The 15,560-nt window shown below is 45.6% G+C and overlaps 1 protein-coding gene across 1 annotated transcript in view; it reads left to right on the plus strand.

The window, feature by feature from the left end:
- The window catches only part of LOC131915158 (nuclear receptor ROR-alpha), a 91,136-nt gene that overhangs the window by 48,330 nt on the left and 27,246 nt on the right, over window positions 1-15,560 (plus strand). The window contains exon 2 of the mRNA XM_059268182.1: window positions 13,351-13,436. Coding sequence (XP_059124165.1) covers window positions 13,351-13,436 — 86 coding nt within the window. The remainder of the gene's footprint in view (window positions 1-13,350; window positions 13,437-15,560) is intronic.

Raw genomic sequence — 15,560 nt, forward strand, 5'->3', positions numbered from 1 at the left:
CCTAGCTCTGTAGAAACGGTGTCCTAGCGCCACTGTGCTCTACCAGAGCAGGGACTTAGAGACTGGAAGAGAACATCTCATAGTATTCCCTTTCTAAGCCCCCAAGTGAAATTGGCCACACTCTGTCCACGTCTCCTCTTCCCTCAGTAGGTGACACCACAGGAAGACATGCCTATGGTTGAGGAGCTAAGACTTTATCATCATCACATCCAGGGACAGGATCCAGCTGCCCATCTAGTCCAACGCTGTGGAGCTCAGGACAGAAGTGGAGGTCAAGTCCTGGGGGGAAGATGGTCACTCTCTAGCCCAAGTGTCTGAGAAATGGTTTTCAGGTCACAGGGACCTGTGGGTGCCTCCTCCCCTGCAGCTTAGTCTCCCCCCCCCACTTGAGCACAGTGTGCAGTGGGGGGGGGGCTCTCCCCCACTTCCTCTGCTCTCAGCTCCTCTCCAGGATGCCAGCTCTGCTGTGGGCTTGCTCTAGAAAGAAGCAGTGGCTTCTCCGGATGCCTTGTGTGCCTGTTGAGGGTTAGTTCTCAGGGTAGGTCTATGCAATCGCCGTAAAGCTGCCAAACATAGAAGGAAATAATGGCTTATCCCTTGTCGTTTTTCCAAGGTTCCCTCTGTTCTAGCTGCAGCCTCACTGTCACATCTACCGTCCTTAACAGGCAGGCCGAGATGATGATCACAGCGAACGCTCACTGAGCGCCTGCTATGTGGAAGACCCTCGGGCTACAGGCCCCTTTGCCTGTGTAGGCTACAGTAACGGGGCAGAAATGGTGTGAAACGTGAGGAAACACACGGGGCTTCATGAAATGCTCAAGTTCACATAGCTAGGAAGATGTAGGACAGAGACCCAACCTCAGGCTGTAGAGTTTTGCGAATTAAAATCTCCATACTTTCCCTTCTTCTCCTCTAAAAGTAACTTCTGCTTGTATCTCTCATTTACGTGAAGAGAAGCTGGAGTTTAATCTGGAGTGATGCTAATGTTACAAGATGAACTGTTTTAGTGGGTTCTTTGTGCCCAGTTCATGTCCCTGACACCGCGGCCTAGCATGGGGTAATGACAGGTGCAGTATTGTATATGATAGATGTAGTGTGCGTTTGTGAGGTATGGGGAGTGTGTGTGTGTGTGTGTGTGTGTGTGTGTGAGCGAGCATGTAGTGAAACAAGCTGGCAGCTGCTGGTGGTGTTGCACTCTGCTGTTCTGAGCTTCAGCTGTGACGGTACACAGCACGCATAGCAACTGTTAGCAATCAGATGTGTTTTCGTCCTGTTAGCAATCAGATGTGTTTTCATCCTGTGTGGAAAGTGCTACAGTGGATAGGAAAACATATTCCAAACCTCGCCATCCGGAAGTGCCTAAGTGTGCAAGTCACAGACTTTCACTGCAAATTAGAAGTCACTTCTGAATGAATATGTCACACTCAAGCTATCCTCCGTGACAGATACCCATATGGCCAATATTAGATAGTTGACAGGGACATGTACAGGATGGCCAGAGTGTCATTTGAAATGTCTGTTGTCACAGGCCAAAGGAACGCCTTATGTAGGACAGAAAGGACAGTGTCCTGTGTCTTATTTTAGTGTCTCTGTGTTGCTGTATGTTCGTGCCTCACTCCCATGCAGGACTTAAAAGCAGCCGAAGGCTGGAGGAGTGGTTTGCTCAGCAAAATGCCTGCCTTGGAGGACCAGAGTTCAATCCACAGCAGCCACATAAGATCGCCAGGCACGGTGGCGTTGTCCTTGTAACTCCAGTGCTGGGGAGGCCGAGTCAGGAGGGTCCCTGGGGCTTGCAGGCCAGCCAGTCTAGCCAAATCAGTGAGCTCCGGGTTCAGGGACAAATACTGTCTCCAAGGAAGTGGGTGGCCTGCCTGAGGATGATGCCTGTTTCTCCTCTGTCCCCACCCCACACAGAGATGTGCACACACACAAAAGTAGCTTTAAGGCAAAACTCCCAGATAAACAGTTCGTTTTACTAGAAAGATGACGTTTATAAGGTAGTGCGGTGTGTGGATTCATGCTCAGATGTCAATGCTTCTTAAAAGGAATCTGACAGTCTCTCGCCTGGTCCACAGCATTCATTCCCCTCATGTCTCAGCAGTACCTGCTCATCCCCCCAGCTCTGAGCCATTCATTCCCCTCGTGTCTAACCAGTACCTACCCCTGTCCCCCCAGCTCTGCTGCCTCTCTCTGAGTTTGTGTTTTACAGCCAACAGCGCAACTGTCTCTCAGTCCAAGTTTTCAGAGTGTGCATTCAGAGATGGCATAGGGAGTCTTCTTTCGCTTTTTCTGAATATTCCCATTCCTGGCTCTACTGGTTGTCCTCAAAATGCACAATGCAGAATGTTTAAGAAACACTATCAATGGTTCGGCTTTTGGCACAAACCTTTAATCCCAGTACTGGGAGGCAGAGGCAGGTAGACTGTTAGAGTTTGAGACGAGCCTGTTCTGCAATAGTGAGTTCCAGGGTTGCATAGTGAGACCCTGTCTGTCTCAAAATAGAGCAAAGAAGGGAGGAAGGAAGGAAAGAAGAAGGGAAGGGGGGAAATCACTATTGGATTGTAATCCAGAAATGTATCTATGATGGATTCGAACTTGTCATCTATGATGGATTTGAACTTGTCAGATCTAGTGTTCAGATGTTATTGACCGTGTCTTAGAAGTTGGATGTACTGGAGAACTGGTAAAATTTGTCATCCTTTATGGTCTTGCAGTCTTTTTATTGAGACAGGGTCTTACATAGTTCTGCTGGCCTTGAACTTGCTATGGAATGGAGAATAACCTTGACCTGCTGATCCTCCTGCCTCCACTTCCCAAGTTCCAGGCTTATAAGGATGTGCCACCATAACCAGTTTATGCAGTGCCGGCGATGGAGCCCAGGGCTTCCTGCACTCTAAGTAACACTCTGCCAACTGAGCTACATCCCTAGCCCATGATCTGATAGAGCTTTAAATCCACACCCCTGTTTCTAGCAAGCCTAAATTCTTGCTTGTAAGTTTTAACATAAAAACCAGACCCTTCTCTATCTGTTGTATAAACTTCCACTCCGTAGGAATTATAGGGAGGTAGTGTGGAGGTGGGACACAGAGATGGCCTTGGCTAGTCCTCTCCTTCATCCTCACCCGTTCACGATCTGTGGACCTTCAAAGTTAAGCTCTTGTGGTTCTGTGTTCCATGACCACGTAAGTGGTGAATGCTGTCTTTCTAGTCGCCTGTGGCTTGATGCAGAGGGAGGTAAATGCGTTTTCAAGGCTTAAAGTTACATGGTTTTTCCAACTTTTCATCATGAATCCAGGGTTTATTTGGTTGGAGCATATTTCCTAACTGACATCATCCGCTGTGCAGGGAGCAGCCCCTGCTCTTCCAAAACCACTCAAGGTCATGGAAAGAAACAACAGGCTTCTTTGCCGGGGACACTTGCGTGACTTAACCTGAATTCTGGTGACTTTGACCCAGTTCCACACATCTTGCTTCATCCGTCTGGTTTTGGTGAGAGGAGGTCATGGAAAGTAGGTACCTAGAATTAGCAATCAATGGTTGACTTTTCAGGCAGGAGACTCTGGTCTTTTCAGGAGTGCCCTGAGGCAGCCAGGCTGTTTAGAAATTCTGTGCTCAGTGCACTCTGGTGCCATGTGTCAAGGACTCCAGGGGCCACACTCAGAAAGCCATAGGGCAAATAGGCTTAAACAAACATCCCAGTTATTATAAAACCCATATCTAGGTCCACAGATTTGTGGGGGTTTTTTTCCTTGTTTGTCCTTGGAGTTGAATCATCTGCTTGGCTCTTTTCATAGCATTATATGTAGCCATTATTTAAGAAGCTTCCCACTGGAAATACCACGATTATAAAATGGATCTAGCTCGCTGTCTGCACAGGCAGGTAGAATGAGGGGGAGCTGTACAATGAAGGGGTTCTCTCTTGAGCTTGGGTGTGAGAACTATGCTGCAATTGTGGAAGGTGGGACTGTGTCATGGAACGCAGTAAGAGTCTTAGTTCTGATGGTTCTGGTGGTGCAGAAACTAGGTAAGATCTCTAGATTGGGTTTGGTCTTTAAAGACACTTCTCTGCTGTTGCGAAGAAACGGATTCTGAATGACAGCAGCAAGCCACTGACCCCCTTGTCCTCAGCTGGCAGGAAGACTTAACCTAAATGTGGTATGAGCGTTCTTGCTGGAAGTGGGGGAGAACTTGGTATCTAGAGTAAGGCTGATCTCAGAAAAAGATTAGATGCAGCTTCAGACATGACATTTTGCTTCTAGTAGCGTATAAGGGACACCTATTTAAAAACAAGATTTCTGGAATCTCCCTTGAGCATAGTCTAACCAATAAATAAAACGGACTATTTTTCCTGATGGTATGAAATAACATTTAACCCACACCAGAAGATTCAGCAGGAGTTTTCTAAATGCTCTTTGTGCTGGAGTCCTAGAAAATCTTCAGGAACTATATACTGGGACAATATGCGTGTGTATACACATATATTTGATTCTAGAATCTTCTAGTTCATTAGAAAATCTTCAAAGAAGCTTCATGCCAACTGAGAATTCTGATAGAATGTTTAGTGACCTTTTCCTTGGTCTCTGATTTCAATTAACACCACAGAATCATAGCCACAGATGTACTCTGTGGTTGACAGGGATAAGATTTGGGGAAACAAGAAAAAAAAGGGTTTGTATTTGTGATCTTAGTGGCATCGTCTGGGGGTGGGGGTGGGGGCATTACTCAGCATTTGGCCCAGTTTGTGTGCAGAATGACGTCTTAGAAAGCATTTTCTTCTTGCTGGTCAAGTCATGTTGCTCAGGGTTTAGTTGGTAACTAGGGAGTTACCAAAAGAGGTCAAGGAATCAGTTACTTTAAATGTAGACACCTGGTGTATGACTATGGAGATGGAGAATTCTAGAGAGACTTGGGTCTGAAAATCAAAGCCTTCCCATACTCCCTTCCATGGCAAATGTGACTCCTTTCTCATTGGAGAGAATGCCCTCACCTAGAGATGAGCAGGCTCACCTGGATTTGGCTTTTAGCAAACACACACAGATCCATCAGGGGATGCAAGTCTGTTCCTCAGGAAAGCTTAATCAGGGTGGGGTGGGAACATTACAGGGTTAATGTTTTGTCCCCATTGTCTGAACTCCCTGCATCTTCACAGAAAACCACATGAGAAGATGGGCCTGGCTTCCTTACTCTTCAGAGACTTCCTGCATACTCAACTAGCTCAGCTCTCTCCGAATTCATTCTAGGACATTCTGGCCTCCTGTTTGAACTCCTCTCCACCTAAATTGGACACAAAATAGTCCAAGTTCCAAATGTCCAGTTGTGCTCAGTTTTAATTATACTTGGCAATCTTTGTTGTTTGAGGTAGAGATGTGTGTGTGTGTATCTGCCTGTCTGTGACTCTCTATGTATTTAATGAGTATTTACAGTTATGTCTTTAAAAAATTATTTTAAAAGCTGCTAAGCTTCAGGGGAAAGCTCAGTCAGTGTGAAGTTTTTAAGTAGTGGCTCATGGACTGAGGACATAGGCCCATCACAGAGTGCTTACCTGGCATGCACTACAAGGCCATGCTTTTGCTTCCCAGCACCACACACACACACACATACCCCCTTCATAATAGGTAAAATTTAGGTCTTCAAGGACAAAGGCACAGAAAAATATAAGTCTTTGTTTCTTTGTAGCTTAACAGGGGGGTGGGGTCATTTAAGTCAATTAAAAAAGTTAATACTGAACCTTGGGATGTCTGAGGACCACATGAACATGTACTGTGTTTACCAAGTGGGCGTCATGGCACCAATGGTGTTCCCAAATGGCTGGTCTAGCCCTGTTTAAATAGTGTGGCTCAGTGACTTTGCTGTGACTTCTCCATCTGAAGGGCCTTTTTCTTTCAGGTAGAAACTATCATAGCGATGTCCAAACCTGTCAGTCCCCGAGAAATGAAGGGCTTAAAACTTAATGTATGTCTAGCTCACAGGTACAGATTATAGCACCGTGTACTTTGATTCTTTGTGGTGGACCTGTTGTGGGCAGTGAGGGCATGGCGTCCTGGTTCTTGCCAACAGTGATATGCCAAGCTTCCCAAAGCTTCCTGTTTATATAGGTTTTTCATCTTCAAAGAGGGTTAAAGGCATTCATTTACTACCACTGCCTGGGAGGTAAGACGTATTCCCTTTTTATAGATGGAGGAAGTAGAGGTGTAAGTGACTTACCTGCGGCCACCCAGGGAGTCAGGTGTCAAGGACAGGTTGGAGGGCTGGCACCACCTCTTCTTGGCTGGATGGCTCTGCGGCTCTTTCTCCCTGGTGCCATTTGTTCTTAAGAGCAGTAGACCACGAGTAACAAATCCATGATACCTAATAAACCAGAACAGGAAAGAGATACCACGTGCACTGGTTGTGTGTCTGTCTGTCTGTCTGCCTGCCTGCATGCATGTATATGACGCTCTGGGGTATTTAAACATGAAGGAGACTTCATGTGACCCTCCCGAGGCTTTTCTTCCCCATCTGTAGAATGGGAATGCTACAGTTGCCTCCTGCGGGGATGCTGTGCATGTGGAAGTCAAAACAAGCTAATGAGGTCAAAAACTTGCAAAACCGCACAGAGCTCTGTAACTCTCGGCTGTCATTACTGCTGCCGGAAAATGACGACGGGGCTGCTTATGGAATGGGTATTGAGGGGGTAGGACTTTCCTAATTAGGGGTCTAATTGTTTTGGTGATGTGTGGCAATGATTTCAGTACTGTCGTGAAAGAATCCAAAATCAAGGGAAGAAAAGCCTCTCTTCTGGGGGAAAGCTAGCATTCTGAGCAGCATATATTTAGTAGACACAATGGCAAAACAAGTTGATTATGAGTTTTCTGAGAGTGCAGCTGGACTGTGGCCCATGCGGGGGGCCAGGGAACAGAGCCACACTGTATTCCAAGCCACAGGTCCAGGGTGACAGGCTGCTTCTCCTCCCACCATAGAGATAAAAGGAGAATGCTCGGTGAACTTCAAGGATGGGTCAGCCCTCCCGAGGCAGGAGGGACAGAAGAGTTGCCATTGGGCTCCTGACCTTTCCCTGTACCTATACCCATGGCAAGCACTCTGTAAGTTGTAACACTGTGGATGAGGGCACCACCCAAGGGGATGGTTTAAACAACAAAATGAGCTCCTCTGGGCAGACCAATCGAAGAGGCCTCCTCAGCAGGACAACAGGTCCAGCTGGAACGTGGACCTCTCCTTTTTTTAGCTGGACTCCCCTAGGTAGGGTGCAACCCACACAACCAATGTTGGAGGTCCTGAAACCAGAGGAACCGAGATTGCAGAAACCTGTAGTTTCCAAAGGCATTCCAGGGTGAAGACTCAGAGGCTGTGGGCCAGGCGGCCTTGACACACAGGCCGTGCTGCTGTGCAGTGCCATGTGGGAGCTCCAGGAGCCTTTAATACCCCAGCAGTTTTAAACTGGGGATAAAATAAAGTGACTAATCCACAAAGGACTCGCTCGGCCATTTGACTGAAAATAAAATCAAATGCCTTAGGGTTTTTCTTTTTAATCTTTATTGGTTTTTCTGCTTACAAAAGTAATACATGCTGGTTGTAAAAAAAAAAAAATTCAAATGTTAGAGAAATATGTAACAGAGCAAGGAAAATGTCCTCCACATGCTCAGCCTTCCAGGAAGAAAAACCACCTTGACAGATTTGTGCAAATCAGAGTCCCTTTTCCAAGGGGATCTTTGCCATTTTTTTTTTTTTTGCAACACAAGCAAAATTGATTGACATCCACATGTGTGACAGATATAGTATCATAGCTGCACCCATGGTTTGGCCCCTAGCCATTTTCCTGACAAGCTAAAAGTCACCCCAAACACATATAGTCCAATTCAAGATAGAATGGGTGCTGAGATGACTCAGTCCTTACAAGCATGAGAACCTGAGTTCAGTCACCAGCACCCAGGTAAAAAAAAAAAAAAACTAGGTAGAGCAGGGAGATGGAGACAGAGATGCCTGGGTTCAAGGTCTAGCCATATTCATAAGTCCCAGGTTCAGTGACAGCCCTGATCTCAAAAAATAAGGTAGCGAGCCATGGAGGAAGATACCCAACATCACACTCTAACCTTCACATGCTCATGCATACATGTGTACATGCACCCACACAAACACAAAGGATGGTGTGCAAATGAGCCCAAGGTGAAAAATGATTGGCATGAGCCGGGTCTATACGTTGTGCTCATATTTTCTATGAACCAACAGAAAAACCACCAACATCCTACTACCATTTGTGACATACACTGTCGCTGAAGCTAAGTGCTGGTGTGTGTGGTGCTTGTGTGGTGCTGCTGTGGCGGCAGCACCAATTGCCTTTCACCATCCTTAGAAAATAAGCAGCTTTTCTCTATCCCCACTTCGCAAAGAGCTTAGACTCCAGAGGAAAGACTTTCATTCCACTATGAGGCAGGACTTCTTATCAACAATAATAGCAACTAGTAGTTATCAAAGAACCAAGCGGTATGTGCCTGAAGAGGACGCGTGTATAAAACAACCATGTGGAAATGGTTCAGAGAGGCTGCCGTTCATACACTATACCAGTGAATCTTCAGCTGGGAAGCTGGGACCAGAGAGGCTAACTAATTTGCCTAGTCTTATGAATTGGTAAACCTGAGGTCAGTCACTGGAAGGTCAAACATTCTGCCTGGAATTCTGCAAAATGGAGAAGGTAGCCCACAATGTGAATGGTAATTTTCAGCTGTGTGCTAGGCAGGTAATTCCTAGGAAATGCCACCGACACAGGTTCCTATGGCATGGAGGCTCATCCAGATTGCCGAGAAGGTGTCGCCTGGTCCTCCATTGATTGTGTACCAAGTGCAAGCTCATTGGTTGTTATTCAGTCTGTTCAGCCTGGCAGGGTGGTATGATGATAAATTGTTTTGCTTGTATTACTTTGTGTGTGTCTAGGCACAAATGTTGTATGACACACATATGGTGGTCAGAGGACAACTTGCAGGAGTCAGTTCTCTCTTTTTACCATGTGGGTCCTAGGGGCTGAACTCAAGTCATCAGATTTGGTGTCAAAGGCCTTTAAGACCTCTGAGCCACCTTGCAGGCCCCAGAGTCACATTTGCTTAGTTATGCAGTCTTTTCACCCATTGGAGGAACTGATGGCTACTTCTCCTGTAGATTAGAAATAAAAAGCAAACTTTATATGTGTGTGTATACATATATATAATATATCATGCTAAGTGACCACCCAGCTCAAGAATCATGTGGTCAGTTAGCACGCTAGCATTCTCAGGCTTCCTACTGTCACTTGTCAGCTCTAGAAATCTGCCTCTGCAAGTGTAGAGATCCTGCCTGAATTACGTAGAGTGTACAAAAGCAAACTATTTAGGCAATAGGGCTTTAAAAAAAAGTGTGAGCAAATGAGAACTTTTCATAGCAATGTTGCTCATTGGGAGGCTGATCTGGGGCCATACAGCCACGTCTGGCTTCCAGGGATCTGCTCAGTGATACTGGCTGGGAGAAATGCACGTGTGTTCCCGTTAGTCTGTGTACTTGTGATTGTCAACCATGGTGGTGTCTGACAGAGATCATGCTTTGGAATGCTGGCCAAGTTCATGTGTGTAGTAGATAAAGGAGCTAAGACACATCCTTTGTGTGGAAAGAGTATTATTTGGAGAAGACAGTGCTTCCTGGTTGAGAACGGAAAGGCTGGAGGGATGCAAGGCAAAGGGATTCTTATCCTTCCCGTTGAAGGGAAAACTTAAATTGGCGGGACTAAGCCGCCATCTTTTTGAAATGTCTGGGAGGCATCGACTATGGTTTTCTTTTCTTTGATTCATTTGAGTCTGTCAACTGAGAGTAAGTAGGGCTGGGGTGGCTGAGGCGATTGAATGGGGAGATGGGTGAGTGCCTTGTTCCCAGCTGCAAATGTTTGCTGTGGGAATGTCAACACGTGTGATCCTGTGATCAGATGACATTCAGAGCGCTTGCGGTAAGAGCAGGTGCATTTTCGTCACTCCCAAAGAGCACTCGGGGCTGAAATATCTCCTGAGATAAGACAGCCATGCAGGGGGTCGGCTAGCAGAGCCGTTTAAGCTGACCAAACAAAAGAGCTGAACCTTGCTCTGCAGAGACCCTTCTGGTCCCCACCTGGGCAGTTCCTGGAGAAGCTTGTTCTAACTCCAATTCTTTAGCCTACAATGCCCACTGGGGCTAAGCACATCATGATAGAACAAAGGTCTGGGGGAATGGCCGCATCCTGGACAGACAAATGAGTCTACGTGCGCCCATTCATTCTTAGCTTTGTGGCCTCTGTGTAAACTTGTGCAATCAGCTTGGGTTTGGATAGCCTTGAGATCTGAAAGACCTGAACTTACGCAAGACTGAAGACCAAGGCTGCCAAAGCCTGACTCAGGCCCCCAGCCCTGACCCAGCAATACCCGCCACGGGAGGCTGTGCGGCCATTAGTTCCTGTCCTCCCCCAGTCAGGCCATGAGCCATTCCTAGAGGATGGTGGTAATAAGGCAGGGATGACACTTCTAGCCCCTCCCCCTATCAGGAGCATACCACCAAATCTCCCTATATATAACATTTCAGTAGCCCTTTATAAGCATTCTGAGTACTCTCTGAAGTCCACCCCAGAGCACAGCAGTAGCAGTCACATCCCAACTTGATTCAGGTAGTGTTACTTAGTCTCCCTAGACAGCCTGCCCAGGGCCTTCAGATCCTGATACAGAACTGATAGACGTATCTTCCATCTTTCAGACAGACTGAAGATGATTTTGTTGTTTTGCATCTGTGTGGATACACATGTGTGTACATGCATGTGAAGGCCAGAGGTGTGTGTCATGTGCCTTTCTTAGCCTCTCTCTAGCTTATTTCTACGTTGAGGCATGGTGTTTCATTGAACCCAGTACTCACCAATTCAGCTGGTCTGGATAGCCAGGGTGCTCTGGGGACTCTCCTGTCTCTGCCTCCCAAACACTGGAATTACAGACTGGCTGCCATGCCCACCAGGCATTTAGGTGGGTGCTGGAGATCTGAACTCCAGTCCTCTGCTTGCAAGACAGATGTCCACCCACTGAGCCCCTGTGCCCTGAAGATGATTCTCGAAAGGCCCAGGTTGAAGATGAGTGAGGCTGCTCAGTTTGCCTCAAGTGGTTCTGATGCTGATTGACACTGGGGTGGGGGTGGAGGGGTATCGAGGTCTGCTCATGTCATTTCAGTGATAGTTTGAAGTGGAGCAGGGGCAGAAGGCAGCTCCTGGTTGGTTGTCTTTATTTCCCAGATAAATTCTGTTTAATAGGTGGACTGAGTCGTGTCACCTAATTATTCTTTTCCTCACAGGTCAGGGTGGAGGCAGCCAGTTCTCATTATAGACCAGTTCATGCATGTGAGAAAACCCAGGTTGGAACTGTGTGGGCTGACAGAACTTTTTAGATACCTTTTTTAGATACCTTTCTCTCTGCCCCTTGTCTGAAAAGCATTAAGCATAACTCTGCCTGGTGCGGCAGACTGCCTTTCCCGTGATGTTACTGAAGATATTGAGAGGAATGCTCAATACAGGGCCTTATGCTATATCCCTCGAGGAAGTCAAACGAGGCACGGTTGGAAACGGGATGTTTATTAATACAGCTCTAAATGTTCTAAGTTCCAGTAGCACCATTGTGAGACAGCAGGCCTCTAGATGATTTTGAACACTGTCTAAATCTGGTCAGGAGAGATGCCTCATTGGTTAAGAGTTCTTGCTGCTCTTCCAAAGGGACCTGAGTTGGGTTCCTGGCGCCTATGGTCACTGTGACAACTCCAACTCCAGGGAACCTGATGCCCTCTTCTGGCCTCTGTGGGCACTGCTGTCACGTGCATATACCCCCCCCCCACACACACACACCTAAATCTTGGATGAACAAGCATGGTATGAAGTGCTGAAAAAAATACATAGGGAAAAGACCCTCCTTCTAGAAGAGCTGAAGTCACCACACGCTTGTGTTCATCTTCTTGGAAGGGGTTAGCAGACTGCATAGTTTATACTGAGTTTGAATCCAGGAACTTTGTGTATCTGGATATGGCATTGCATCATTGCATCAAGTTCAAAGTCAGTGGTTACAGAAAATATCCCTGGATATGGTATGTCATTAGTAAAGAGCAAGCCGTGTGTGTGTGTGTGTGTGTGTGTGTGTGTGTGTGTGTGTGTGTTGCACACATTGTGCAACCGAGTCCCTGGATGGAACCATTGCTTTGTGGAAGGCACAAATCTACCCAAATACTTGCATAAAATGAAGTTAACTAGGGCACTTGCTATTCTGTCTGCATGTCTAACTCGGCAGATAACACGCTATGGTGATAGCCAACGGTGAAAATGTTGGAATGTAAAGGTAGCACAACAGAACATTCTAGGTAAATGGGACCATAGCCATCACTGTAGATCAGTCTTGGTCTCCATGATTCCATATAGAAGTCTTATTTAAGAGATGAGTTAAACGTGGGATTTTCCCCCCATGTATTCTATTCTGTATATTTCAGTTCTCCATTCTGCTTTTTTCTGACTCTACTGGAAACACAATGTGTTTATTTAGAGATGAATAGATGCCTAGCCAGGACTTCGAACTTTGGTGTGATATCTTAATCAATTGGTTTTCCAGAGGCAAGCAGCTTTAAATAATCAATTGCCTAAAAATACGTTGCATGCTGCACCAAAAGAAAAATCAATTTCCATCATAAAAAAAATTCAGAAGCAACTTCTCCTGTTTGGCAAAATTCATCATTGTTAAATTCAGGCAGGATATTAACTTTATGGCTGAGAGGTTTGGCTGTACAAAGATGAACTAATTTTGAACACATGGCAACTACATTAATTCTTTTAAAAGATGAGTGAGGAGCCCTTCCTATCATATGTAACTTATTAATATTTTGAACTGAATCATTTTCCTAAGTAGACCTGACTTTTGGGGGGTGTATTTTTCTCTACAAGTCAAAAGCCACATGCTCAGCCAAGACAGATTTATGACCTTTTAAAAATAATGATGGAAAATGAGATGGGATGGGAGGGGACACACTTTAGTATCGGCTTTGCTCTGAGGCCTAAACTGCGAACTCTCCAGTTCTGGAAGCCTTTGAAATGCTGATTCCAGTCTTCTTGTGGGCTCTTAAACACCTTCTCAAATGACCCATTTTAATAACCCGAAAGCTATTATATAACGAGCAGCCATAATTTAGTCCAGGGCTCTAGGGGGACCCTCACAGTTCAGCAATGAATAGTTAATGCAGGATAATGTTTAGCAGGTTATTAGTTTTCACTATACAAATGCTGATCGGGGAACGCTTTTATAAGGTGTTTAAAAGAAAATGTAATTAACTGGTTGCATGCTTCTGTTGCAGCTCAAATTGAAATTATTCCATGCAAGATCTGTGGAGACAAATCGTCAGGAATCCATTATGGTGTCATTACGTGTGAAGGCTGCAAGGTAAGCTGTTTTAATTGTTGTTGTTGTTTCTATTCATGTTACGGGGCATCTTTGCCATTTCTATTTTTTACTTCCAGTCTGCTAAAAATTCAACTCCTTGAGATTCTGAGTGATGATGACAGGGTGTGGTCAGGACTGCGATGTTCAATTATCATTACTGCAGTTACATATACTTTACTCCCTCCATCAACATGGCAGGAGAATAAAGAGCAAGGGACCAGAATCTGTTGCACTGATGAGCTACCTCGGGGGCTGGGGAGATGGCTCAGTGGGTAATGGCATTCCGTGTGCAGGAATGAAAACCTGAATTCAAATCCCTTGGTGCCCATGTGAAAAATCCAAGAATGGCCACCCGTGCCTCTTTCCCCGGCTTTCTAGGGTAGAGATCCAGAAGCTACTGGCCAGCTAGCCTAGCAGCAACAGGGATGTCCAGGTTCAGTGTGAGACCCTGTCTTAAGGGAATCAGGCAGGGAGCTCCAGAAGAGGACACTGACATCCTATTCTGACATCCATTGGTGTACACACACACACACACACACACACACACACACACACACATACACACGACCTCTGATTGCCCTGTTACTGGATTTATGAGAAGGTATTTCCAAGTTTCACATGGATGTGACTAAGTCTTTCTGTTGGTATCCAGATGTTAGTGCACCTGGTTAAATTATAGAACTGAGCTCTACTTCTGGTGCCACTTGCCCACATTGTTTGGGACACATCTCAGCCTTTTTAATGACTCAGCTTTTTCCATGAAGTAGCCATGGCACCTGCCCTTCCTACCTGTTCGGACTATTCCAAGAATAGGAGGTGCTTTTAAATAAAAGCCCAAAGAACAGAAAAGAGTCATTTGAATGAGTAGCATCTTTATTACTACTACTGTGACCATTTGTATGATGTGACCCTGGGGCCAGGGACACAGAACAAGCTTACTGTGAGAACGGAAGACAGAGATGCTTAGTCATTCCAAGACCATGCCCCCAAACTTATACAAATTTCCATCGACTAAGTTTTAAATTCTTCTGCTTGTATGGGAAGAGTTCTGAGACAGCGTAAAAACGGCACAAAATGAGTAGGAGAAATGTTATTTGATGCAAACAGCCTAGGAGACAGCTACAGCTAGACCCAAATTAGCCCTGAGGCTTTTTAAGATGGGGGGGGGGGGAGAATTTGCAAATATGGTTTGCATTCCTTTAGTGAAAACAAGAATATATTGTGTCATAAAATAGAAAAATCTCCTGCAGACATACGTAATGGCTGAGAGATCTAGGGGAGATTAGCCTCATAATTGTTAAAATTGTTCCTCTCACTGCTAATCATAATATCGTTTGCTGATTTACATATATGTAAATACATCATCTAGACCTCGGGTTAGTGAAGATGGATTTTTTTTTTTTAATTATTACGTGTATTTACTTGGGGAAGGAAAGTGGTGTGCAGATGCCATGGCATGCATGTGGAAGTCAGAGGACAACTTGCAGAAGTCAGTTCTCTCCACCATGTGGGCCCCAGGAACTCAGCCATCAGTCCGGTGGCAAGTACCTCTACCCACTAAGCCACCTCACTGGTCAAAGCTTGGGACTTTTGCATATCACCAAATCCTTTTGTACTTTAAAAGGCCACCCACCTTTTAGAAATGGGAAACTTGTTACTGAGGGGAATTTTGAATTATTCATCGCTGTGGCAAAGGCCTCGTAGTACTGGATTTATTTTAAAAAAAAAATCCCACACCCTTTTCTTCCTTAATCTGGCCTCTCTGAAATAAATTCTTTTAAAAATGAAATACTTGGGGTTGGGGATTTAGCTCAGTGGTAGAGCGCTTGCCTAACAAGCACAAGGCCCTGAGTTTGGTCCTTAGCTCCAAAATAAATAAATAAAAATGAAATACTTGAGGCTGGAGAGAAGGCTTAGTGGGTAACACTGCTTGCATTGCGAGTATAAGGACCTAGCATCTATGTTTAAAAAACTAAAACGCTGCATGCGGCTGTGTGTGCTGGAACCCTGGCATTGGTGGGGCAGAACCAGGAATATCCTGAGAGCTCAGTGACCAGCCACCTGAGCTGAAACAGTGAGCATCTCTGTCTCAGGCAATAAGAGCAACAGTGGAAAAGCCCCCTG

This window comes from Peromyscus eremicus, chromosome 7 (assembly GCF_949786415.1).
Source record: "Peromyscus eremicus chromosome 7, PerEre_H2_v1, whole genome shotgun sequence".
NCBI classification, from domain to species: Eukaryota; Metazoa; Chordata; class Mammalia; order Rodentia; family Cricetidae; genus Peromyscus; species Peromyscus eremicus.